The 22314-nt window shown below is 49.9% G+C and overlaps 1 protein-coding gene across 1 annotated transcript in view; it reads left to right on the top strand.

The window, feature by feature from the left end:
* Positions 1-206: 206 nt before the first annotated feature.
* Rph3a (rabphilin 3A) overlaps positions 207-22314 on the top strand; it is a 37746-nt gene continuing 15638 nt past the window's right edge. Inside the window, exons 1-6 of the mRNA XM_048340921.1 lie at positions 207-226; positions 411-499; positions 4684-4695; positions 11863-12009; positions 19569-19698; positions 20712-20798. Of these exons, the coding sequence (XP_048196878.1) occupies positions 429-499; positions 4684-4695; positions 11863-12009; positions 19569-19698; positions 20712-20798 (447 nt within the window). The 5' untranslated portion in view covers positions 207-226; positions 411-428. The remainder of the gene's footprint in view (positions 227-410; positions 500-4683; positions 4696-11862; positions 12010-19568; positions 19699-20711; positions 20799-22314) is intronic.

Below are 22314 nucleotides of genomic sequence, written 5' to 3'. Positions count from 1 at the left end.
TCCTCTGGCTGGCTAGCCTGGGCTTCTCATATACTGTCCACAGGTTCCAAAAGCAGACCTCTGAAAGAGGTCCAGCATCCTCAAGCCTCTGATTACATCACACTCCCTACCATCCCATTGGCCACCGAAAGAAGCCAATCAGAAGCTGAGGGCAGAGACATCTCCTCTGGATGGTGCAGTTGAGGGGATCTGGAAGGGAAGAAATGGAGAGAGCTGGGGTTTGAGGGTAGGAGTGCTTGGCTCTGGCCTGTTACCCCATCTAGGTAACTGTGGCTTCCTGTGGGAGGCCACCCTTGGATCCAGGGTGACCGGTAGACAGCCGGGAAGCCCCGTCTCCATCCCTGCATGGGTGAGGATGTGAGGAGTGGCCAGCCCTCTGGGTGACCTTCTCTTTGGTCCTCCTCTCACAGGTGTGCGAGCCCTCCGCCATGACTGACACTGCGGTCCGCAGTAGTTCCAACCGCTGGATGTACCCCAGCGACCGGCCCCTGCAATCCAAGTAAGTCTGGGGGTCCTGGGGTGAGGGAGCAGGTGGGGTCCTCACTGTCCACAGGCAGGGGTGTGGAGAAAAGTTTAAATGTCCTTGCTGTGGTGGGGAGGCCTGCCTTGTGAGGTCAGAGCTTCCTGTTCCTAGTGGCCTGGAATAGGAGAGGGCCGGGCGTGAGGCAGAGGCGTCTGGGTCCAGCTCAATCTGAGCGGTTTCACTGTGGAGACAGGTGGCTCTCTGCCTCCTCCCCAGCCTCACTGTCCTTATTTGGACTGGATGGCGTGCAAGCCTGTGCACATGTGTTTACTTGTCAGCACTCGACCATGTTGTGAGTCTCCTGTCCTTTGCTCAACGTTGAACTCATAATGTTATTCTTTACTTATTAGTGTGTATGAATTGTACATTGTTTTACGGTGATATTTCCATACATGCATATAATATAATTTGATCCAATTTGTTTCCTCCATTTCTCTTTTTTATCCATTTGTTAAACAGTTTTTAATTTTTTGGTTGTTGTTGTGCCAGCCCTAGAGTTTGAACTTAGGGCCTGGGTACTGTCTCTTGAGCTTTTTTTTTTTTTGGCTGGCCCTTACCACTTGAGCTACAACTCTACTTCTGGCTTTTTGGTGGTTAATTCGAGATAAGAGTCTCATGGGCTTTCCTGTCCTGGATGGATTTGAACTGTGGTCCTCAGATCTCAACCTCCTGAGAAGCTAGGATGACAAGTATGAACATTGGCACCCAGCTGCCATTTTTTTTTTCAAATGGTCTTATATAGATGTAATTAGGCTGAGTGTGGTGGCAGGTGAGTAGAACTCCAGAAAGAAGATTGTAAGTTCAGGGCCAGCCTGGTCTACATAGTAATACCGTATCTCAAAAGGGATAGATATAATTAATGTTAACTCAATGGTGCACTTTTAAAATAAAGTAGAATTCTATAACTTTCAAACATCCATTTATACCCGTGCAGCCATCACAGTAATCAAGACAATGAGTATATATAGTAGTTCAGAAAGTTCCTAGTCCCCTCCCGCCCCGCACCTTTAACCATTAGTGATCCCCAGGGAATTGCTGATGCTGTATCTATAAATTAGTTTGTATTTCCTAGAATTTCATTTTAATGGAATTAATTTTATATTGGGTTCACATTAATGACAACATACAATATGTACCTTTGGCCTGTACATATATGTACTTTTCATTCACTTCAGTTATTTGGAGATGGAACCCTATTCTTTTGCATATCAACTGTGTGTGCTCCTTTCTCACTGCTGAATGGTGTTTTGTGGCTGAATTATAGCACATTAACCCACTGACGGCTGTTTGGACTGTTTCTAGGCCTGGGCTATCATAGGGAAGCCTCTGTCTTGAGCATGACTTGATTTCTCTTCCATGATTACCCGGGAGTGACATGTCGCAGTCACCTGGCAGGCACTTGATTGAACCTGTTTGTGTTTTTAATAGTGGGGGTTGATCTCAGGGCCTTGCACTAGGTTGACAGGTGCTCTGTGCCCTTTTTGCACTACTTACCTTTGAGATGGGGGTCTCACCTAGGGCCTTGGCTGGCCTGCCCTGTGAGCCTCATCTTTGTGCTTCCCTGTGTCACTGGGGATCACAAGAGGGCACCACGGTGCCCAGCCCTTACTTAAGATGGAGTCCCGTGAACTTCCTCTACCCAGGCTGGCCTTCAGTCATGATCCCCCAATCTCTGCCTCCCAAGGAATGAGGGTTATCTGTTTGAGTCACCACGCCTGGCTTTTCTTTTCTTTTTCTTTCTTTAATAGCGTCTTGCTACTTGGCCTAAACTGGCCTCAAACTTGCACCCTTCCTGACTCAGCCTCCTGAGTGCTGGGATTACAAGCATGCGCTACGGCACCCAACCTTGACTGAACTGTTTTCCCGATTGGTTGTGTGGTCTGAGCGTCGTCATTGTGGGCCTGCCCCCTTTCCTCACTCGGCTGGTGGCTCCGTGGGGCTCATGCTCACATCAGGGCATTTCTCTTCTTGAGACGAAGGTGCAGGCACTCGGAAGGTTGTAACTTGTCCTTAGCCCATAACTCATATTATCTTCTTAATAACTTGAGTCTTTGGGGGAGAAACAAATGGCGCTTCGATGAGGCCTACGTTGCCTACTTGTTTTGAGAAGAAGCGCGGGGTGGGGGGGGATCCCCTAGTTTGTAAGTGGGCCCCAGCTGTGTTTGAAAGGCTCACTTTAATTTGTCAAGGACATTGTGGGGGAGGATTTCTTTTTTGCTTTTCTTCTTCTGACAGTACTGGCGATTTGAATCCAGGGCCTCCTGCTTCCTAGGTAGGTGCTCTACTGCTCGAGCCATGCCCAGAGCCCTTATTGCTTGTTTATTTTTTCAGATAGGATCTCATTTTTTGGTCTGGGGCTAACAAATGACCACGATCCTCTTTCCTCTGCCTTCTATATAGCTGGGATTACAGGCATTCACCACAACACCCAGCTTGGGTTTTGAGATAGGGTCTTGCTAACTTTGCCTCTTGCGTAGCTGAGATTGCAGGAGTGGCCATCACACTGTCCCCAAGTGAGGGTTTGGGGGTTTCTTTGTGTTTTTTTCCCCCACCAATATATATAATCTGAAGCAAAAGTCCTCTGTCTGCTTACCAGACACTTCTGCATAAAACCTCGGGGTCTAAGAGCTTTGCCATTTGGGGCATACTGTAGAACTCGGCCAGTTTCCCTCTCCACAGAAGCTTCTAGCTAAGTTTCCCTTCCCGTAATGCCTTCTTGGACCCAGATTTACTTTGCACAGAGTATTTTGTCTGCCAAAAGAAATGTGTGCCTGAAAGATAAACAGCTGCCTGGAGGGAGGCAGGGTAAAATATTTATTTTTATTGAAGAACTGTCAGTTCATTAAAAGACCATCCATCAGAGTTTATTTCAGTTGCGATGAAGCCAAACAATCAACCTCACCATTTCAATCAGAATCATTACAACTATCGAGGCAAGGCGTCCGGAGCGTTCTCTGGAGCATGCGCACAGAAGTTTGTCATTCCAGACACATCGGCCGCCTCGCTCACCCACTCCCGCACGCTCCCAGAGAGTTAAATGAATTTTTGATAAATGCTAACGGGCAGATCACAGCCGTCCCCAATGCTGTCTCGCCCGCCGCCACCGCCATGTGCTAATGCGGCTAATTCTCACATCTCCCTCCAGGAATTGAAGGGATCCGAGTCTTAATTAACTGCCGGCTAGCCTTAGACATTTCTTGACTTTGTGATTTGCAGATGGCTTCCTCTGCTGGCCTCCACGAGCTCAGGGATTACATGTGGACCCAGCCTCGCTGGGGTCAGAAAGGAGCCAATGGCCCCACACAGGTGGGGTGGCTCACGCCTGTCATCCTAGCTACTCAGGAGACAAGGGCTGAGGATCGAGGTTTGGAGCCAGCCTGGGCAGGAAAATCCATGAAACTTTTATCTCCAATTAACCACCAAAAAGCTGCAAGTGGAGCTGTGGGAGAGTGCTAGCCTTGAGTGCAAAAGCTCAGAGATAGGGCCCAAGCCTTGAGTTCAAGCCCCAGGACCTGCACATGCAAAAAGGAAGGACTGCACTGGCTCTTGTCTTAGATGGGCTCCTGTCTTAGTAGAGTGGCCCTCCCACAGGGAGTCGCGGGGAGAGCAGCAGCTCTCTGAAATTGCATATTCATTTCTGGATACAAAGTCTGCCAGCCAGAGGGGCCAGAAATGGGAGGTGGAAACTGAGGCACAAAGACAACCCGCCTGTGTTTGCACACTTAGGGAAATAGAAATACTATTTCTCCATCTACAACAGAAGGACTCACTTCCCCCAAACTAGGGCCCTACGCATTCTGGGGTTCCGGGCTCAGGGCTAGACTCATGTGGGCCCAACACACCAGCATTTGCAATAACAGAACGCAAAAGGAAGCTGGCATGGTGCATTCTGGATCACCCAAAAACGTCTCCTCCCACACCGAAGGATGGCTCAGCTCAGGGATGCGCTGGCCCGAGTGGTCAGTTTCATAGCCCTGCAGGGAAGTGGCCATGTTCACATGCACAGGAATGAGATATCCAAGGGCAGGAAAAGATGGGGCAGGTCATCACCCCAGGCACGAGGTGGTTGGTGCAGCCATAGCGCACTGGAGTGGGTGAAGATTTCTTACCTCACTTTTCATTGTTTTTTTTTTTTCTCTCCCTGCTTTGCCTGCCTGCAGTGATAAGGAACAGTAAGTATTTCGTGACGCTTTCATTTTCCTGTAAACAATCGAGCTTGGCTGGTTCCTGCACTGGCTGGTTAGAAGAGGTATAGAAAAACAAAAATCCTAGTTACTAAAACAGCTCCCCCATACATTGCACACTTGGAGAATGCCTGGAAATGTTCTGCAGGGGCATCCTCGACCCCCTGTCATCGGAAATCTGCAGATAGCGAGTTTGATAACTGTGCTGTAACCCATCTCCAGGATCTTACTGGAAGCACCATTCCTTATTTTTTGTGTATGTGAGAACAGGGCTGGAACTTAGTACCTGATGCTTTGCTCATTGGCTGGTGCTCTACCAATTGAGCCACACCTCCAGCCCTAGGAGCAGGGTTCTTAGATGAGAAGAGCATGGATGCCTTCCATCATCGCAGCAGCTGAGGGTGGAGGGTGCTCTGTGTCACCTCCCGGAGGTCGCCGTGACCTCGCGTCCGTGCCGTAACCCACGGGCCCTAGGTGTGCTCATCACACCCACATGCTTGTTAGGACTCAGTAAGTGAGTGTTGCAGATGGGGTATCGGGCCCTGTCCATGAGGAGCAGACATTGTCACTTCCACAGGATGGGCTCGGGGACTCACTGCCACTGTGACCTCGAGCACAGGCCTCAACTCCTGGAGTCCTACTGGTCTTCTCTGTAAAATGGGTCTGAGACCCCAGACTTCCCTTCTCTCAACTGGGGTGGTGGGCGAGGAGAGAAGTCTGAGGACTCAGAGAGGTCCCCTGAATGTTGAGGCTGGAAATAGGGGGCATGCTCGTCTGTGAACACTGTATATGTTCTTGATACATTGTATATTGCATATGTGTCTACCTGACCTAGACAAGGGATGGAAAAACAGGTTGTAAGATATCACAAGAAATGTACACACTGCCCTACTATGTAACTGCACCCTCTTTGCACAACACCTTGTAAAAAAATTTATGTTCAATTAATAAAAAAAAGAATGTTTAGAAGGCATAGTTACTTAAGTTATGTAACTGCAATCCCTCTGTACATCACCTTTATAATAACAATAAACAAATAAAAAAAAGAATACAGCCAGTGGTAATTGGAGTTCAGCTGACTATGTTCCAAGAGGCTTCCAACATTGGCATTACCTTAGTAGTGTACTTCAATTTATTGTAAATACTGAGAAAATGAAGATTCATTTTGGGTTCAATGAAAATGGTATTAAGATGTTCTGCCCCTATGGCTAATTATGTATTCTGGAAATAAAGGCAGCTTATTACTGTTAGTATTAGTGGATGAGAAGAATGACAGGCCATAACTCTCTTATAGCTGTAAATGAGACAAAAAAAGCAAAACAAACAAGCAAGCAAACAAATGTTTCAGAAAAAACGAATGTTTCAGAAAAAATAAAATAAAAAAAGTTTCTCAAAGAAAAAAAGAAAAAAAAGAAATAGGGGGCATGTTCAACCTTCAGTGCCGCCGTGCCCTGCTTCCCCTCCACACCTCCTCTCGCCCTGCCCTTCTCTGCTTCCTCATCTCCCTTCTTCCCTCCTTTATTAAAACGTATGTACAGAGTAAACTAACTGGTATAGTAAATACAAGACATATAGGTGTAAAGAAAATATGACTGGTATCTGGTAGGGTTAATGATTTTGCAACAAGCCAGGCATGGTAGCTCACCCCTGCAATCCTACCTACTCAGTAGTTTCAGAAGAGGAAGATTTTGGCTGGAGAAGTGCCTTGGTGGAAGTTCAGGAGAACCACATCCCAACCAAGAAAGCTAGCATGGTACTCCGAGCTACTCAGGGATAATCCATAAACTTGACCACATCCCAAGCCCTACCCCTTACCCTGGCAGTAGCCCTAAACCTAGCCACAACCCTAACTCTGACCCTAAACCCAAACAGTAACTGTAGACCAAACAATAACCCCTAACCCTGACTCGAACTGTAGCCCTAATTCTCACCCTGACCATAGCCCTAACCCTCACCCTGATCCTAATCCTAAACCTATCCCTAACACTAAAAATGAGCCTGGCCCTAAACTTAATCCTCACCATAACCCTAAAACTAACGAAAACCTAACCCTGAACCTAGCCCTAATGCTAACCCATAAACCCTAAACCTGACCCTAGACCTCACCCTAAATCTGACCCTAACACTAACCTTAACCCACCTACTCAGTGGTAACCCCTACCACTAAACCTAAGCCTAATTCTAACCCTGACCCTAGCCTTAACACTAACCCCTAGCCCTAACCCCTGACACTAACACTAACCCTAGCCCTACCCCTGACCCTAGCCCTAAATAGTGTAAATAGGAGGATCACAATCCAAACTTGTTTGAAAACAAATCCACCCTGTTTGAAAAACAACAAGTTGAAAAGACTGGAGTGTGGGTCTAATGTAGAACACCTGCCTCAGCAAGCTTGAAGCCCTGAGTTCAAACCAGCCCGTCACCAGCCAATGCACTCCAGCACGTAAGGAGCTATGATTGTGGGAAGCCAAGGAATATCCTCTAGTCCAAAGTTGGGGGTGTGTGGTCACAACGAGAGAACTTTCTGGAAGAAGTTGTATATAGGCTGAGACCAGGAGCACCTATAGGAGCCAGTGAGCTCCACATAGGGGAACAGCATGTGCAAAGCCAACCTGTGAGAGCCATTGCAGAATTTCACAACAGCTGAGTGGGATTCAGTGTGGCCCAGAGGTCGTCAGGGATCCCCGTGCCATTCTGAGGGCCACAGCATCTCTTCTGCACTCCTCTTTAGTCTGGCTAGGGTAGATTTCATCCCAGAGGGCTTTGCAGTAACAGAGCATATGCAAAACATTTTGGAGTAAGGGTGTGCTGGTTCCCTTCCCCTTCCCCTTCCCCTTCCCCTTTCCCTTTCCCTTTCCCTTTCCCTTTCCCTTTTCCTTTCCTTTCCCCTTCCCTTTCCCTTTCCCTTTCCCCTTCCCTTTCCCCTTCCCTTCCCTTCCTTTCCCTTCCCCCCTCCCCTCCTCTCCCCTCCCCTCCCCTCTCCTCCCCTCTCCTCCCTTTTCCTCCCTTTCCCTTACCTCCCCTTCCCCTCCCTTTCCCTCCCCTCTCCCCCCCTTTCCTCCCATCTCCTCCCCTTCCCCTTCCCTTCTTCTTTCCTTCAAGATTCATTAAAATCTCATTCACTGAGCAGTAGGTAGGGAGGCTTCCCACAGACACCTGCCTGAGTTGCCGTCCTGGGTCAGAGCAGGGAGAGAAGGAAGGAGAGAGAAGAAAAAAATGAGTTTAGTGCCTACCAGCCACTGTGGCAGGCTTCAGAGCCCCTTGGCCTGACAGCACTCCATCATCCCACGCCTTTGGGGTGCTCTGCCTTATTAATAGAGACATCTGGCGGGTATTTATGATGTCGGTGTTGTGGGAGGGGAGGCGGTGGGAGGAGGCCGGGCTCCACCTGCAGCCCTCATGACTGAGGCCCTGCAGCTCACAGTCACCAGGCAGTGCTTCAGGGGCAGCTGGAGTCAGGTGGGGTCTGAAGTCATGCTCTGTGGTCCACAGCCAACGGTTCTCAGCCCTTCCCTTCTTTCTCAAGCACAAGGCAACCAGAGATAGAGCGGGTCAGCTGCAGTACACTTTAGACTTCCTTTAGCAGTGAAGCTTTTCTTTGAATAATATTTTGCTTACAAGCTAAATATTTAAGGAAAGATGAGTGGAACTGGATAAAGACCCTTTGTGGCCCAGGGCATTAAAAATATTACGGGGAACTCCTCACACCTATAATTTAAAATAACATTGATCTGAAATACTGATCTGAATAGGTCAGCTCCTGCTGTGTAACGGACTGTTTTGATAACAGTCTGCTCAGTCATTCCCATCCATGAGCACCTGAGCCACTGTTGTCATCAAAAATCAACCAGTCTGGGGCTGGGGATATAGCCTAGTGGCAAGAGTGCCTGCCTCGGATACACGAGGCCCTAGGTTCGATTCCCCAGCACCACATATACAGAAAACGGCCAGAAGCGGCGCTGTGGCTCAAGTGGCGGAGTGCTAGCCTTGAGCGGGAAGAAGCCAGGGACGGTGCTTGGGCCCTGAGTCCAAGGCCCAGGACTGGCCAAAAAAAAAAAAAAAAAATCAACCAGTCAATAAATAAAGCCACTGAGACTGGAGGTCAGGGCTCCAGATGTGAGCCGCACCAAGTCACACAGGAGGCCCTCTGCCTGTCTCAGAGTAACTTGTTCCAGGTGGATATGGAGCTGGTTGTGTTCTTGGAGGGCCTGCGCTGCACCCCAGGCTGGGATCTCCTCTGGGCTCCGTGAGGGCCTGGAGCTGTTTGAAAAGGCAGGAAATATATGGAGGGGGTCCAGATTGCAAGCCAGGAACAGAAGTGGGGAACACAAGAAGGAAGATGTGATAGAGACCTCTTAAGCACACACGTGGCCTGTTTCCAGTTTGTTGGTATATTAATACTATGGTATTCTCTAATGAGCCTCATTGGTATTTGTTTTCATCTGTTAATTTTATTAATTTGAGTCCCCCCCCCCCAATCTTTTTGTGCGGTCAGTTTGGCTAAGAGCTTATTCATCTTAGTTATCTTTTCAGATAATCACCTTTTGTTTCATTGATGCTTTTTTTTTTTTTTTTTCCGGCCAGTCCTGGGCCTTGGACTCAGGGCCTGAGCACTGTCCCTGGCTTCCTTTTGCTCAAGGCTAGCACTCTGCCACTTGAGCCACAGCACCACTTCTGGCCGTTTTCTGTATATGTGGTGCTGGGGAATCGAACCCAGGGCCTCATGTATACGAGGCAAGCTCTCTTGCCACTAGGCCATATCCCCAGCCCCTCATTGATGCTTTTTAATACACATAGCCTCCATTTCACTAATTTCTATGCTCATCTTTTTTTTTCTTTGCCTGTTCTGGGGCTTGAACTCAGGGCCTGAGCACTGTCCCTGGCTTCTTTTTGCTCAAGGCTAGCACTCTGCCACTTGAGCCATAGTTTCACTTCTGGCTTTTTCTATATATGTGGTGCTGAGGAATCGAACCCAGGGCCTCATGTATACAAGGCAAGCACTCTACCACTAGGCCATATTCCCAGCCCCTCTATGCTCATCTTTGTTATTTCTTTCCACCTGCTAATTTTAGATTGGGTCAGTGGCTTGTCACTAAGATGGATGGATTTCTGTGGGTTGCAATTGCTTGCTTGCATCTTGCTTTTTGATCCAGCCTACCTTCCTTGTGCCTTGATTGAATAATGGAAATGATTAGCATTCAGTGTTAATTTTGGGTGGTATAAAGAATTTCTGGTGATCTTTGCTTTTCTAATTCATATTTGCTAATCTAGTGGGATTTATTCTTTCTTATATTTTCCTGTTTGTATTTGCCGCCTTCTTCTCCTTCTCCTTCTCCTTCTCCTTCTTCTTCTGTGTATTGAATTCCTTTATGTGTCTCCTGCAGTCTTGGCTAGCAATAATGGATTCCTGTACTTCTTTCTTTACTTTTTTTTTTATCATGGGAGGTTTTTGTTTTTTTCTCAGTGATGAAGGATGGCTTTGCAGAATGCATTAGTCTTGGCTGGCAGTTATTTTCTTTTTTATTTATTTATCTATTTTATTGTAAAGGTGATGCACAGAAGGGTTGCAGTTATGTAAGTCAGATAATGAGACCATTTCTTTTTGAACAGTGTCACCTCTTCCCTCATTTTCTCCAGTATTTTCCCCTCCCAACTGCCCCCTACAAGTTGTATAGTTCATTTTCAACATGGTGTCTACTGAGTATCACTGCTGCATTTGTTCACCCTTTATCTCACCATTTCTGTGATCCCCCTTACCCTTCCTAAAACAGGCAAATGGTACAGAAATCAGCAACGGGACAAAGGAAGAAACAAAGGAAAATAACAACAACGAAACCTTCTCTTGTTTTCGTTTCTGAGAGTTTCTGGCAGCTATTTTCTTTCAGGGCTTAGCATGTATCCTTCCATCACCTCCTTGCTTGTCAAGTTTCTTTTGAAAAATCTGCTGTTGTTTTGTTGAGTTTGGTTTTACGTGTTGCTTTTTATAACTTCCTGTATCTTTCTTTCTTCTCCATAGTTTTTTTTCTGTATATTTAGTGTTTTTATTATGACATGGGAGAGGTGTTTCTTTCCTGATCTTTGCACGCTTGGTGCTCTGAAAGCTTTTTATGATTGGATGACTTCCTTCTCAGGTTTGAGGAGTTTTCTATTATTTCGTTGAGTATGTTTTTCTATGCCTTTAGCTTGTATCTTTTCTCTTTCCTCTCTGGCCGCGATTTGTAGGTTTGGTCTTTTGCTGCTGTCCCAGAGGTTTTGCTTGTATCACTTTATTTTCCTAGTACTTTGCCTTTCTCGATGATCTAATTCCTCTACTTTGTCGTTGACCAAGAGCAACTGGAATACAGACCCTGAAGATGGAGTTTCATGTCAGCCTCTCTCCACCTTCCAAAAGGCTGGTTTTCCCAGGGACCTGAGGCTGTAACAAAATCATCACTTCAAGCTTAGTGGCTTAAGACAGACATCATGAGTTCCCTCCCCCCATGGATGCTGAGGTAGCCAGTCTCTCCCGGAGTCACTTCTGCTGTTGTCTTTGGTGGAGCACACAGCACCAGCTTATAGCCAGCATGCAGGCCACACATAAGGGCAAGCGTGACGCCGGGCATCAGGTGGCAGGCTGGCAGCCATGCTGGCCTTCCTTCCCTCTTCCTGCATGTGGCCGGTGCCCTCTGCTCCAGGCATTTGTCAGGATCCTTCCCCTGCTAGCCCCAGCCTCTCCACCTCCCTTCCGACACTCTCCTAGCTCATCTGAGAGGCCAGTGGAGCTTCATGGGGCCTGAGGCTTAAATAATTTAGGGGTCTTTCCTCAAGAACAAGGAGACATCAATATCTTCTGCAAATGGCAACGTGGCAGAACTGCTTACCCTCTGGCTTGGGGGTCTCCTGTTCTAGAATCTTCCTAAGGCTCCAGAGCTTGCTGTAGATGTCAGTGTGGAGTATCTATCTGTACAAAAAGACCATGGGAATGGGTCCCATTGGACAGATGGGAAAACTGAGGCTTGAAGAGACTTGATCCCTTTGACCAAGTCTCCCAACCAGTGAGGTATCAACAGGAACTTGAACTGTATTTGCCCAGACCCTCAGGTCTCAGGTTTCCCTATCCCGGGTACTGTCCCATGGCTTTCCTATCCTGCCTCATGCTCTACTATTACCTTGTAGGCTACAAGCAGGCTGGTCCGTCCATCCTGGTGCCCAGACAGACAGACAGAGGAAGCAAGAAGAGCTGACTGATGAGGAGAAGGAAATCATCAACAGAGTCATCGCTCGGGCTGAGAAGATGGAAGAGATGGAGCAGGAGCGGATTGGGTGAGGCCACACACCCCCACCTGGGCCTCTGAGGCGGGGGGTCAGGGCAGTAATGCAGGGAGGGGCTGAAGGGTGCCTTTGTCACTTGTGACTTGTAGGACCTGCGATCTTTGCTTTATGAGATGCGAGGTACGAGGAAGTAAAAGGATCAAGGAGAGAGTGGGCTGGGTGAGGTGTTTTGTATCTGGGGGATGTGGAAGAAGAGGGAGAAGTCTGGGATAGGGGCCAGGAGACTGTCATTGCAGGCTAGACATGAGCATGGGGGCCTTAGCTGATGACGGCTGTGTAGAGCAATTCTCTGGGTATTGGCCATGAGGATGCCAGAATACACAGCTATGGGCGGAGTTAGAGGAAAGAGTAAAAGGACAGTAGTTCACACATATATGCAAAAGCTAAAGCTGATTGTGTGCATGCTTGTATGCATGCATGTGTGGGTGTTACTGGGGGATTGGATAGGGCTTTGTATGGTAGCTGGGATTTACAGGTGTGTGCCACCATGTCCAGCTTAAAACTGATCTTATAGCGACAGTAGCATAGTGGTTACCAGAAGCTGAGAACAAAGAGAAGGGGGATGGAAAGAGGAGAGTTAATGGGTCCAGGGGTACTAGGAGGGTAGGAAAAATGACTTCTAACCTTTTACAGCAAAATAAAGTTGCTAGGGTGGGCAACTCATTGAGTAGTTCAAAATAGCCAGTGGAGAGGGTTTTCAGTAATGAATGGTAAATGTTTCAGGTGGGAAACCTGTCAGTTACCACAATAGTTATACATTATATTCATGTATTGAAACATCACACTGTGTCCTGCAAATATGCACAGTTCTGCATCTGTTAGAGAGTCAGCCAGAAAGCACATATCTGCAGTGAATGTAGAGAGAACTGGAGAGATGGATTCTGTAAGTGCTGGAACCTGAGATGCCTTTGCCCGAGAATCCCTGCTTGCTCACTGGCTGGCTGGAGGAGAGGACAGGAATCGCGCCGCCACCTTCCTGTGAAGGATTCAGTAAGATCATGTGTGTCTAGACCTCAGCTGGGCTCTGGGAGTCATCTATGTTCATGAAAAGGGAGGAAGGACAGGAAAAGGGGGCTCAGTGGGTGTGGAAGAGAAACAAGGTGTGGTGGAGGGATGTGTGATGTGTGCAAGGGCAGTGCTGGAGAGAAACGGATGGTATGTGAATGGGCTGGAGAGTGGGCAGCAGGAAATGGGGTGAACGTCAGCATGGGTTACATTCTACATATTTATTTTGATCATTATATGTCACTCTCATGAGGCAGACAGTAGGAGGAAGTTCCTGTTCTGTTCGCTGCAGGCAGAGCCTGGTATTTGCATAGCCAAGTATTTATTAAGTGAATGAGAGAACATTGCAAGCATTGCTCTGCCTCTCCCTGCTAATATCTTTTCTACACCTTGTGGCCCAGTAGGTGGGAAATTTAGAATCTTTCTAGGAACCAAATTCCCTGGGAATTACCCTGATTAGCTGGTTTATGTGGTGCTATCCTTCATACAATCACTGCAATTGGAGTCCAAATTCAAAGAAAATATTTTGATTGGCTGGCTTCTATCATCAGGTGCTTTCTTTTGTCCAGTCAACTACAGCCAGGGTACAAATTCCCTCAGAAAGTATCCTGATTGGCTTATGTTAAATGCTATCCTTTATTCAATTAGCTACAGCCAGGGTCCAAATTCCCAGAGAAAGTACCCTGATTGGCTGGCTTATGTCATATACAATCTTTCATTTGATCAGCTGCAGCCAGGGTGCCAAGCTCAGTCAGGCATGTATGGCTGTTGGGCAGCTTCTGGAAGTGAAGTTATGGGGAATCTCTGTGGACATAGCAGATCCCAGCTGGAACATTCCAACACAGAGTTGGTGGGGTCTCTGCCTTGTCCTCTGTGCTCTAGCATTCTCCCAACAACTTGGTAGTATGGTGGCAGAGCATAGTTGGTAAGAGGTGGGCTTCCACAGTTAGAGAAACCTGGGTTCAAATTCCAACTTTGCCACTATTGCCTTTTTTTTAAACAAATTTTATTTATAAAAATGGACAGTAAGCAAGTTGTGTGATAGGCCATCCTTCTCCAGTCCCAGAGAAGCTCTGTTGTGAATTTTTTTTTTTTTTTTTTTTTTTTTTTTTGGCCAGTCCTGGGCTTGGACTCAGGGCCTGAGCACTGTCCCTGGCTTCTTTTTGCTCAAGGCTAGCACTCTGCCACTTGAGCCACAGCGCCACTTCTGGCCGTTTTCTGTATATGAAGTGCTGGGGAATTGAACCCAGGGCTTCATGTATACAAGACAGCACTCTTGCCACTAGGCCATATTCCCAGCCCACCACTATTTCCTTTGAGACCTTACCTCCCTGTGCCTCAGTTTCCCTGTCTGCAAAGTGGGGATGGTATAGCACATCTTCCTCAGCAAGTACTCTGTTAGCATGCAGAGCATTATTGCAGTACTTTGCCCAGAGCACATACTCAGTGAAGGATGGCAACTATTTTGCAGTGAGTTTAAGAAGAAAAACGAGGCTCATTTTTTTATGTTATCTGGCGCCTCTCTGGCCCACAATTGTGCCCAAGACTCCAGTTTGGCGAGCACTCCCTGTCATCCGACAGCCTCTGGCTTCCCCTGAAGGAGATTTGAGAGGCATCCAGGAAAGCTGGGCCAAATCCACAGCAACAGGATGTACCTTTGTTGAGACTTGCTGGCAGTGGGGGCCAGCCCCCAGAAGATACTAGATGTAGCTCTTTCTCTGCATCCTCCCAACAGCCAGGACTGGCTGGCAGCCCTGCCAGAAGCAAGCCCAACACTGTTTGTATCTTCTGAGCTCCAGCCTGCTGTCATTCCTGTTTCACCCTCCCTTCCCTGGAACAGAATCAGAGCAGAGTCAGGTGAAATCCAGGTGGAACATCAGATATGAAACAAGAGGGTGGAGGGGCATGGCTCAAGTGACAGAGCTCCTGCTTAGCAAGTGGAGGTCCCAGTACTTCCAAATAAGTGTGTGTGTGTGTGTGTGTGTGTGTGTGTGTGTGAGAGAGAGAGAGAGAGAGAGAGAGAGAGAGAGAACAAGAGAGAGGGGGAGGTTCTTTTGCCAAGTATGGTGGTTCATGCCCATAATCCCAGCTACTCAGGAGATGAATATTGGGAGAATAGCTGTTTGAGACTAGCCTAGACCAAAAGAAAAAAAAAGGTAGTGAAATTCCATCTCAACAAAAAAGCTAGGCATAGTGGTAGAAACTTGATGTCCCAGCTAAGTGAAAGCAGTAAGAAAGTAAGAAGATGGAAGTCTAGACCTAGGAAGTCCAGGATTAGGGTGTGGCTCAAGTGGAAGAGCAGCTGCCCAGCAACTGTGAGGCCCTGCATTCAAACCCCAGTGCCACCAATAATAATAATAATGAAAAATAATACTGCAAGCAGAGTGCCAGGGGACCCCACTGCAGAAACCCGAGGCTCTTAGGCTAATGGGATTTGGGAGCCTTAATTTCCCTGCATATCAGCTAGGTTGCCGTGGCTCTCGGGATCCTTCCTACTCCTTCTAAAGATCTTTAGCTGTAGGTGTTTCTGCAGAGAGATGAGGTCCCTTCTGGGTTCAGACCCCAGGTCAGAGGCCTCTGTGGTGCTGAGTTCTCTCTCCAAGTACCTGAGTGGGATCCCCGTGTGAGGACAGTGTTAATAAATGCGATGTTGCTACCATGCTGGGCTTGTATGCTTGGTACGCTCACAGCCCTGTGTGGTAAACTTCATTTGACCTAACCTCAGCTGGGCATTGCCATCACCCACATTTTGTAGGTAAGGCTTAGGCAGCCTAGGTCATCTACCCAAGGTCACCCACCCAAGGTCACAGGGGTGGCCATCCATGGCTGGCAGGCTCTGGGAACAGTGCTCCTATCTCTACAAGGTGCCTTTCCTCAAGGCCTGCCCTCAGATTCCTGATTACCCACCTGGAACGGGTGAGAGCTTGCTCAGGGTGGGTGGCAACAGGAGAGCTGGACAATGGAGAATCTTCCAGCACTTCCCCCAGCCCTCATGCGCCTGGCTGCAGCCCTGCTGCTGTCAGAGCTGGCCCCATGTGGCTGAGATCCACAAGTTCTGAGGACCAAGGCCTGCAGAGCAGTCGCTGAGAAAATCCAGCCCTTCCTGTGTCCATCTTTCTTCCCGGCTTGGGCATCTTGCGGGCTCTGGCTCACATCCCCTGCCTGGGAAGGTGGCCTCTATTCGAGGTCAGCTTTCCTAAACAGATGGACCCGAAAAAGTAATTAGGGTTTGTCATTAACCTTGACATCCTGACGTGAGATGGAGGAGGATGTTGGAGAGACATGAAGGAAAGGGGCGGGAATTGTCCCAGAATCTGTTGCATTCCTATTGGCTCTCATGTGGGGGCCAACACCACCCTCATCTTGTTGACACAGAATTTTTCCAGAATGTGGACCCAGGGAGATGTGAGTGATAAATCTCCCAGGTTTCCCTGTGCACTTAGGGTCCTTTCCTATTGGACCAGAGACAACAAGCCCCGCCCCACCCCACTTTGTTCTTTCTCAAGGAGCCGTCTCCCATCCCTCCCCCTGCCGTCTTCATGACCTAGGGTTCTGCCTGCTGCTGATGGCCCAGGGCCTGAGGGGTGCTGGTGACGGAGACGAGTGCACACACATCTGTGCACATCTTGTAGTCTGGGGGACTCTGAACCACAGAGGAATGAAAGACATTTTCTGCAACCCTGTCCAGCTCTGTTCTAACTTCTAAGGTGGGGGGAATCTCAGCAGATCACTCACAAAGCACCCTGCACCCCACTACCACCACGCCCAGAGTTCTGCATACACCACCCTCATCCCTCCCATTGCACAGAGGGAAACAGAAGCACAGAGACCTCAAGCGGCTTACTCAGAGTCACACAGCTCGTGGTAATGGGACTGTGATTGTAAACCCCCTTGGAACGTTCCAGAGAGAAACATTTATCTCCGGGCACTGTGCTAGGCTGTTTCCTTTCATCCTCATTTGTCCTTGCTGAGAAGCAGACTCCTCTGTTTGGTAGCTGAGAAAGTGGGAGCTCAGAGGGGTCAAGCTGCTCCCCCATGGCGCACAGCCTTTACGCTGCCGCACCAGACTTTGAACTTCCTCTATTGCCTTCAGGGAGAGCAGTTGACAGATGGTTGCAGGGACTCAGAGAAGTCACAAAATTAGACGGATCTCAGGTGTCCGTTAGGTGATTTAACTCTATCTCCCCCGCACCCTTCCTCCTTGCCACACTGACCCTTGTCCGCTGTACAAACTCACAGCTGTGTTCCAGGACAAGGAATGACAGGCAGAGGGGCGAGCAGAGCCTAGCCCCAGCATAAGCCCTAGCATAAGCACCAGATAAACAGAGCCATTGCTTCCTGTCACCTGGGTGTCACACCTAGCTGCCCTGGGGACTTGGGCAAGTCCTCTGTGTGCCTCTGTTTCCCTGTTCAGCACCTTACCAGCCCAGCTGAGCACTGCCCCCATCTCTCTCCTTCCTTGGCTCCATGAGATGGGCCACCCACCCCCAAGGTACAGAGGCCCTGGAAGGCCCCCTGCCAGCAGTCCTCCGGGAGGGAGAGCAGCTCTGTGCTGGCAGTGACTGACAGTGACATGGTGAGGATGAATGAGGCTGACAGGGCCAGGCCCTCTGCGGGGATGAATGAGGCTGATGCGTGCTGACCCCCGCCTTGCCTTGGAACCACTCTGTCATTTAAGGACAGATCCGAGAGACCCCTGTTGGAGCCTCGGGCTGGGCTCTGCCAGAGCAGCCGTCTTCCTGCTCACAGCAGACGGTCCAGTCTCAGCCTGGCAAAGTGCCAGGTTTGATAAACCCCAGGCTTCCAGCTCCCCACCTGCCAATGAGGATGAGGCAGAGCGCACCTGGCGTGGCTCTGTAACTGACGGTGTGTGTGAGGGAGTGAGGGGAGAAGACAGGCAGGCAGGCAGGCAGGCAGGCAGCCCAGCATCCACATCTCCTCTCTGTGACATCATGGCTGACTGCTGCACTGTCAGTTGGTGGCACCCCAGCTTTTAGCCAGTGCCCCCCAGTTCACTTCATCTCAGCATGTAAACCCACCATGCCTGCGTCCTGGTGCGGAGGGAATTCATTTGTCTTTTCTGGGTGCAGATGGGATGCTGGGATGTTTCTGAGGCCAGTCTGGCCCTCCCGAGGAAATGGTGCTGAGAGGCGGACAGCCATCAGCCCTGTACCTGGCTCCGGCCCTCGTCTACCGGGGAAGGGGGCTGGGAGCCGCAGGAGCAACAGCTTGGGTATGGGCATGGGTGGGAAGGTGTGTTCCTGCATGCACGTCCTGACCGTGTGCACCTGGGGTTGCATGTGACTGCAGGTGTGCCTGTGGATGTGGGTGCCACCTGTGACCATGCATGTGTGCTAAGAAATGAGTGTGTAGTCCCTGCAGCCCCTCGACAAGCTTCAGGAGGCCAGAGCTGGTGGTGCCCACCTTTAATCCCAGCACATGGGAAGTAGAGGCAGAGGCAAGTTTGAGACCAGCCTAGGTAGCAGCAAGTTCCAGACCCATCTGAGCTACATGGTGAGATCATGTCTCAAAAGCAAAACAAAACAACAACAGAAGAAAAGAGAACAGGAGACAGGAGAGGAAAGGGGAGGAGAGCAGAATGGGAGAAACCGCTTGAAGCCACCATGTAGGCCCCGGCCCTCTGAGGCACCACCCTGGCGATGGATGTATCCAGATGTTTGCATCTGTCATGCAGTTTAGGGAGTCAGAGGGGATGCTCAGCCATACAACATCAGCTGCTCACGGTGTCCACCAGTTGTACTCTTCATGGCGGGACAGGCATTAAAACCAGGCTGTCAGCAAATGCTGCCCTGCAGGTCACGGAGGCCCTTCTGCTGGGTTCAGAGAAGAGGGGGTATCTGGGTGCTTCAGCCTGAGGTCCCCAGGGATGGCATAGGGCAAAGTCACGGCACAGCTCCTCCACCTGCACCAAGCCCAGCCCCAAAGAGGAGCCTTAGAGAACAAAGTCCCTCACCATGGAGGAGCCAAGGAAGAGACACAAACACTGAGCAGCCCCTCATCTCTGTCACCCTGTCTTCCACATTGCCTTTTATCCAATGCAGGGTCAGGCATGCTTGTTGTAAGATGGTAATTGGATGCTGAATGTGGAAAGAGAGTGGAAACTGTGTGTGTGTGTGTGTGTGTGTGTGTGTGCACACCAGTCCTGGGGCTTGAACTCAGGGACTGGGCACTGTCCCTGAGCTTTTGTGCTCAAGGCTAGTGCTCTACTACTCAAGCCACAACATCATTTCTAGCTTTTTGGTGGCTCATTAGAGGTAAGTCTTTCCTGCCCGGGATGCTTTAACCTGTGATCCTCAGCTCTCAGCCTCCTGAGTAGCTAAGATTACAGGTGTGAGCACCAGCACACAGCTCAGCAAGCTCCTTAATAAAGCATAAGTGGGTTTGGTGGGTGTGGGGCAAGGTGTCTCCTGGCACAGACACCTGCAGGTTCTCAGGGCACAGGACAGGAGGTGAAGGACACCCACCTGGCCCCGCAGGACAGCTGGAGGGGTGGTCCAAGTCCTCACTGCCCCGTCTCTGCACAGGCGCCTGGTGGACCGGCTGGAGAACATGAGGAAGAACGTGGCGGGGGATGGCGTGAACCGATGCATCCTGTGCGGGGAGCAGCTGGGCATGCTGGGCTCAGCCTGTGTGGTGTGTGAGGACTGCAAGAAGGTACCAGTGCCCCTTCCCGGCTCAGCACCCTCAGAGGCCTGCCTGGGACCTGAGGGCAGGGACTGGGGGCAGGGTATGGGGTATGGGGTGGAGCTTGCTCCTTGGATTCCCTCAAGAGTAATCCCCAGGTCAACTGTCCCCCAAGGTCATCCCAAGCTTCATCCCTGTGGAAGTCCCTCTGGTCCTCCATGAGCTCCATCCAGAATGGACTTGGGGGGCTGGGGGTGGACACAGGGATGAGGGAGCCAGCCAGGGTATCAGTGGTGGCGCAACAAGTTCAAGATTCCTTTGTGGAGCATGGCAGACATGTGTACACACACACACACACACACACACACACACAGAGTAGATGCTTTCTGTGTCCTCTTTCCCTGACTTAGGGCACAAGAGTCTTAGAAGACCTCCCTCCCTCTAGCCTGTTAGGCCCCCTCCCCAGACTCTGCACCTGACACTTGAGGGCACAAGGACCTGTCTCTGAGCCTGCCTGATTCCCCCAGATGGATCTAAGTGCCTCTCTTAGAATGGGGTACTGGGGAACGCTTTGTCTATTCTGAAACACAGCTGCTGCCATTGAACTATAGCAAACTTTGTGACCTCTCAGTTTTTCCTATTTTGCCTTGGCAAGTTGGGCTGCAGCCATAGTCAGGGTTGTTTTGGATCCTTTGGGGCAGGAAAGAAGAAATAAAAACAGAATGGACAGATGACTTCCCTCGTATGAAGTGCATCAGGAATCTGTCTGAGCTTAGAGGAAACTCAGACCTCGTAGCAGAGACTCTGGGAGAATTTCCCCACCAATGTTGTGCGTGGCTCAGACTTTTGCAATGGGGAGTCAGATTCAAGTCAGGACTTGAATTCAAGTCAGGCCTCTATCACAGGAGAAAGGAAACAGAAAGGGCAGTTCTAGATCTTTCCATCTACCAAGAGATCCTGGGGTTCCATGGTCAGGGCCCTCCCCCCTGCTCATGTCTGGCTCACCGGTGTGCACAGTGCATTGTCTGTGCTTTTGTCCCCAGAATGTGTGCACCAAATGTGGGGTGGAGACTGCCAACAACCGCCCGCACCCGGTGTGGCTCTGCAAAATCTGCCTGGAGCAGCGGGAGGTGAGTCCTGCCTTATACCAGGGCTGCACAGCCCCGACTGTTCCACACAGCCCTGACCACAGCGTCAACACACAGGAGGGCTCCCGGTGGGTGGGAGCTCCATTGAGTCTCATGCCTTGGGAGTTCAGTGTGGAAGGGGCCAGCCTGCTGTGACACAGCAGAATGACCTCTGAGTGTCTGTTTCCATTTCTTTTATCTTCCTCTGCTTCTGGGACTTACCTGTTCTGAATGACTTCCCTTCCTCTTCCCACCTCCTCCTCTACTTCCCTCTTCCTCCTCTCTTCATCTTTCTTCTCTTCTTCCTCCCTTCTGCTTCCTCCTCTCCTTTTCTTTCTCCACTCCTCCTCCTCTTTCTCTTCTTCCTTTTTCCCTCTTCCTTCACTTCCTCTGCCCTCATCCTGCTGTCTTCTTTTCCTCCTCCTCCTTCTCCTCCTCCTCCTCCTCCTCCTCCTCCTCCTCCCTCTCCTCCTCCTCCTCCTCCTCCTCCTCCTCCTCCTCCTCCTCCTCCTCCTCCTCCTCCTCCTCTTCCTTCTCCTCTTCCTGCTCCGCCTCCTGTCACACTCCTCACACTTTTTCTCTGCTCTCTCTTTACTGAAGCTCTGTCCCCATGGAACTTTTCTCTTCCCCCACCCTGCCTGTCACTTTACAAAAATTAGCTTCTTCATCCTCCTCCCAATTTCCTCATCACTCACTCCACACCCCCAGCAGATTCCTGCCTGGGAGGGACAGCTCTGTGGCCAGGGCCTCCCCAGTGTCAGTCAGGGTCTGGCGGGATTCAGCTAGCAAGCTCCCAAAGGGGATCCAGGAGGGTTTGGTGAGGGTGCTGTTTTGAAAGGGCAAGGCTAGGTTATGGGACATTGGCCATGAATTATGAAGCCCCCAGGACCAGCACCAGCAAAGTCACCATCAGCACCCCTGAGACCAAACAGAGGAGGGGCAGCTTTGAGATTGGGAGATAGGCATAGCCTTGTTGAGGCCTCATCACTTCACTGGAAGGGAATAAATACAATGGTGCCTCTCTCCTCCATGCCCACCAACCCCTCGGGCACTCTGGAACTCACAGGCCTGAAGACCAAGGTCAGGGAAGCCCAGTCCCTGCAGGGGAGCCTCCCAGGGCACAGGGCAGGCTGAGGGCAATGGGTCCATGATCTTACAGTTCACAGACGTCCCACACCCTGCCCTAAGTGTGTGGTATGGTCTGGCCCACAGAGCAGGGCAATGGCCTGAGGTCTTGTGGAAGTTGTGGTGTGTCACCCTCTTTACAACAACCACGACAGCATCACAGGATAAGAGATAGAAGGCTGGTATTAATCCCTTGTACTTCATCTCTGGCTGTATTCTGTGAGGTCAGCCCTCTACATTCCCAATGTTCCTCTTTCTCCATCACAGGCATCACCAGCTGTTGGTGTTGAGTTTGCAGGACCGAGTGCGGAGTGAAGTCTCTGTGGGAGGTGCTGTACCCATGTGCTATAGAGCAGAGATGAAAGTTGGTTTATAAAGGCTGAATGAAGCACAC

This window comes from Perognathus longimembris, chromosome 3, assembly GCF_023159225.1.
Source record: "Perognathus longimembris pacificus isolate PPM17 chromosome 3, ASM2315922v1, whole genome shotgun sequence".
NCBI classification, from domain to species: Eukaryota; Metazoa; Chordata; class Mammalia; order Rodentia; family Heteromyidae; genus Perognathus; species Perognathus longimembris.
Note: the sequence above shows the minus strand (reverse complement) of the source record. Positions and strands in the feature narration are given on the sequence as shown.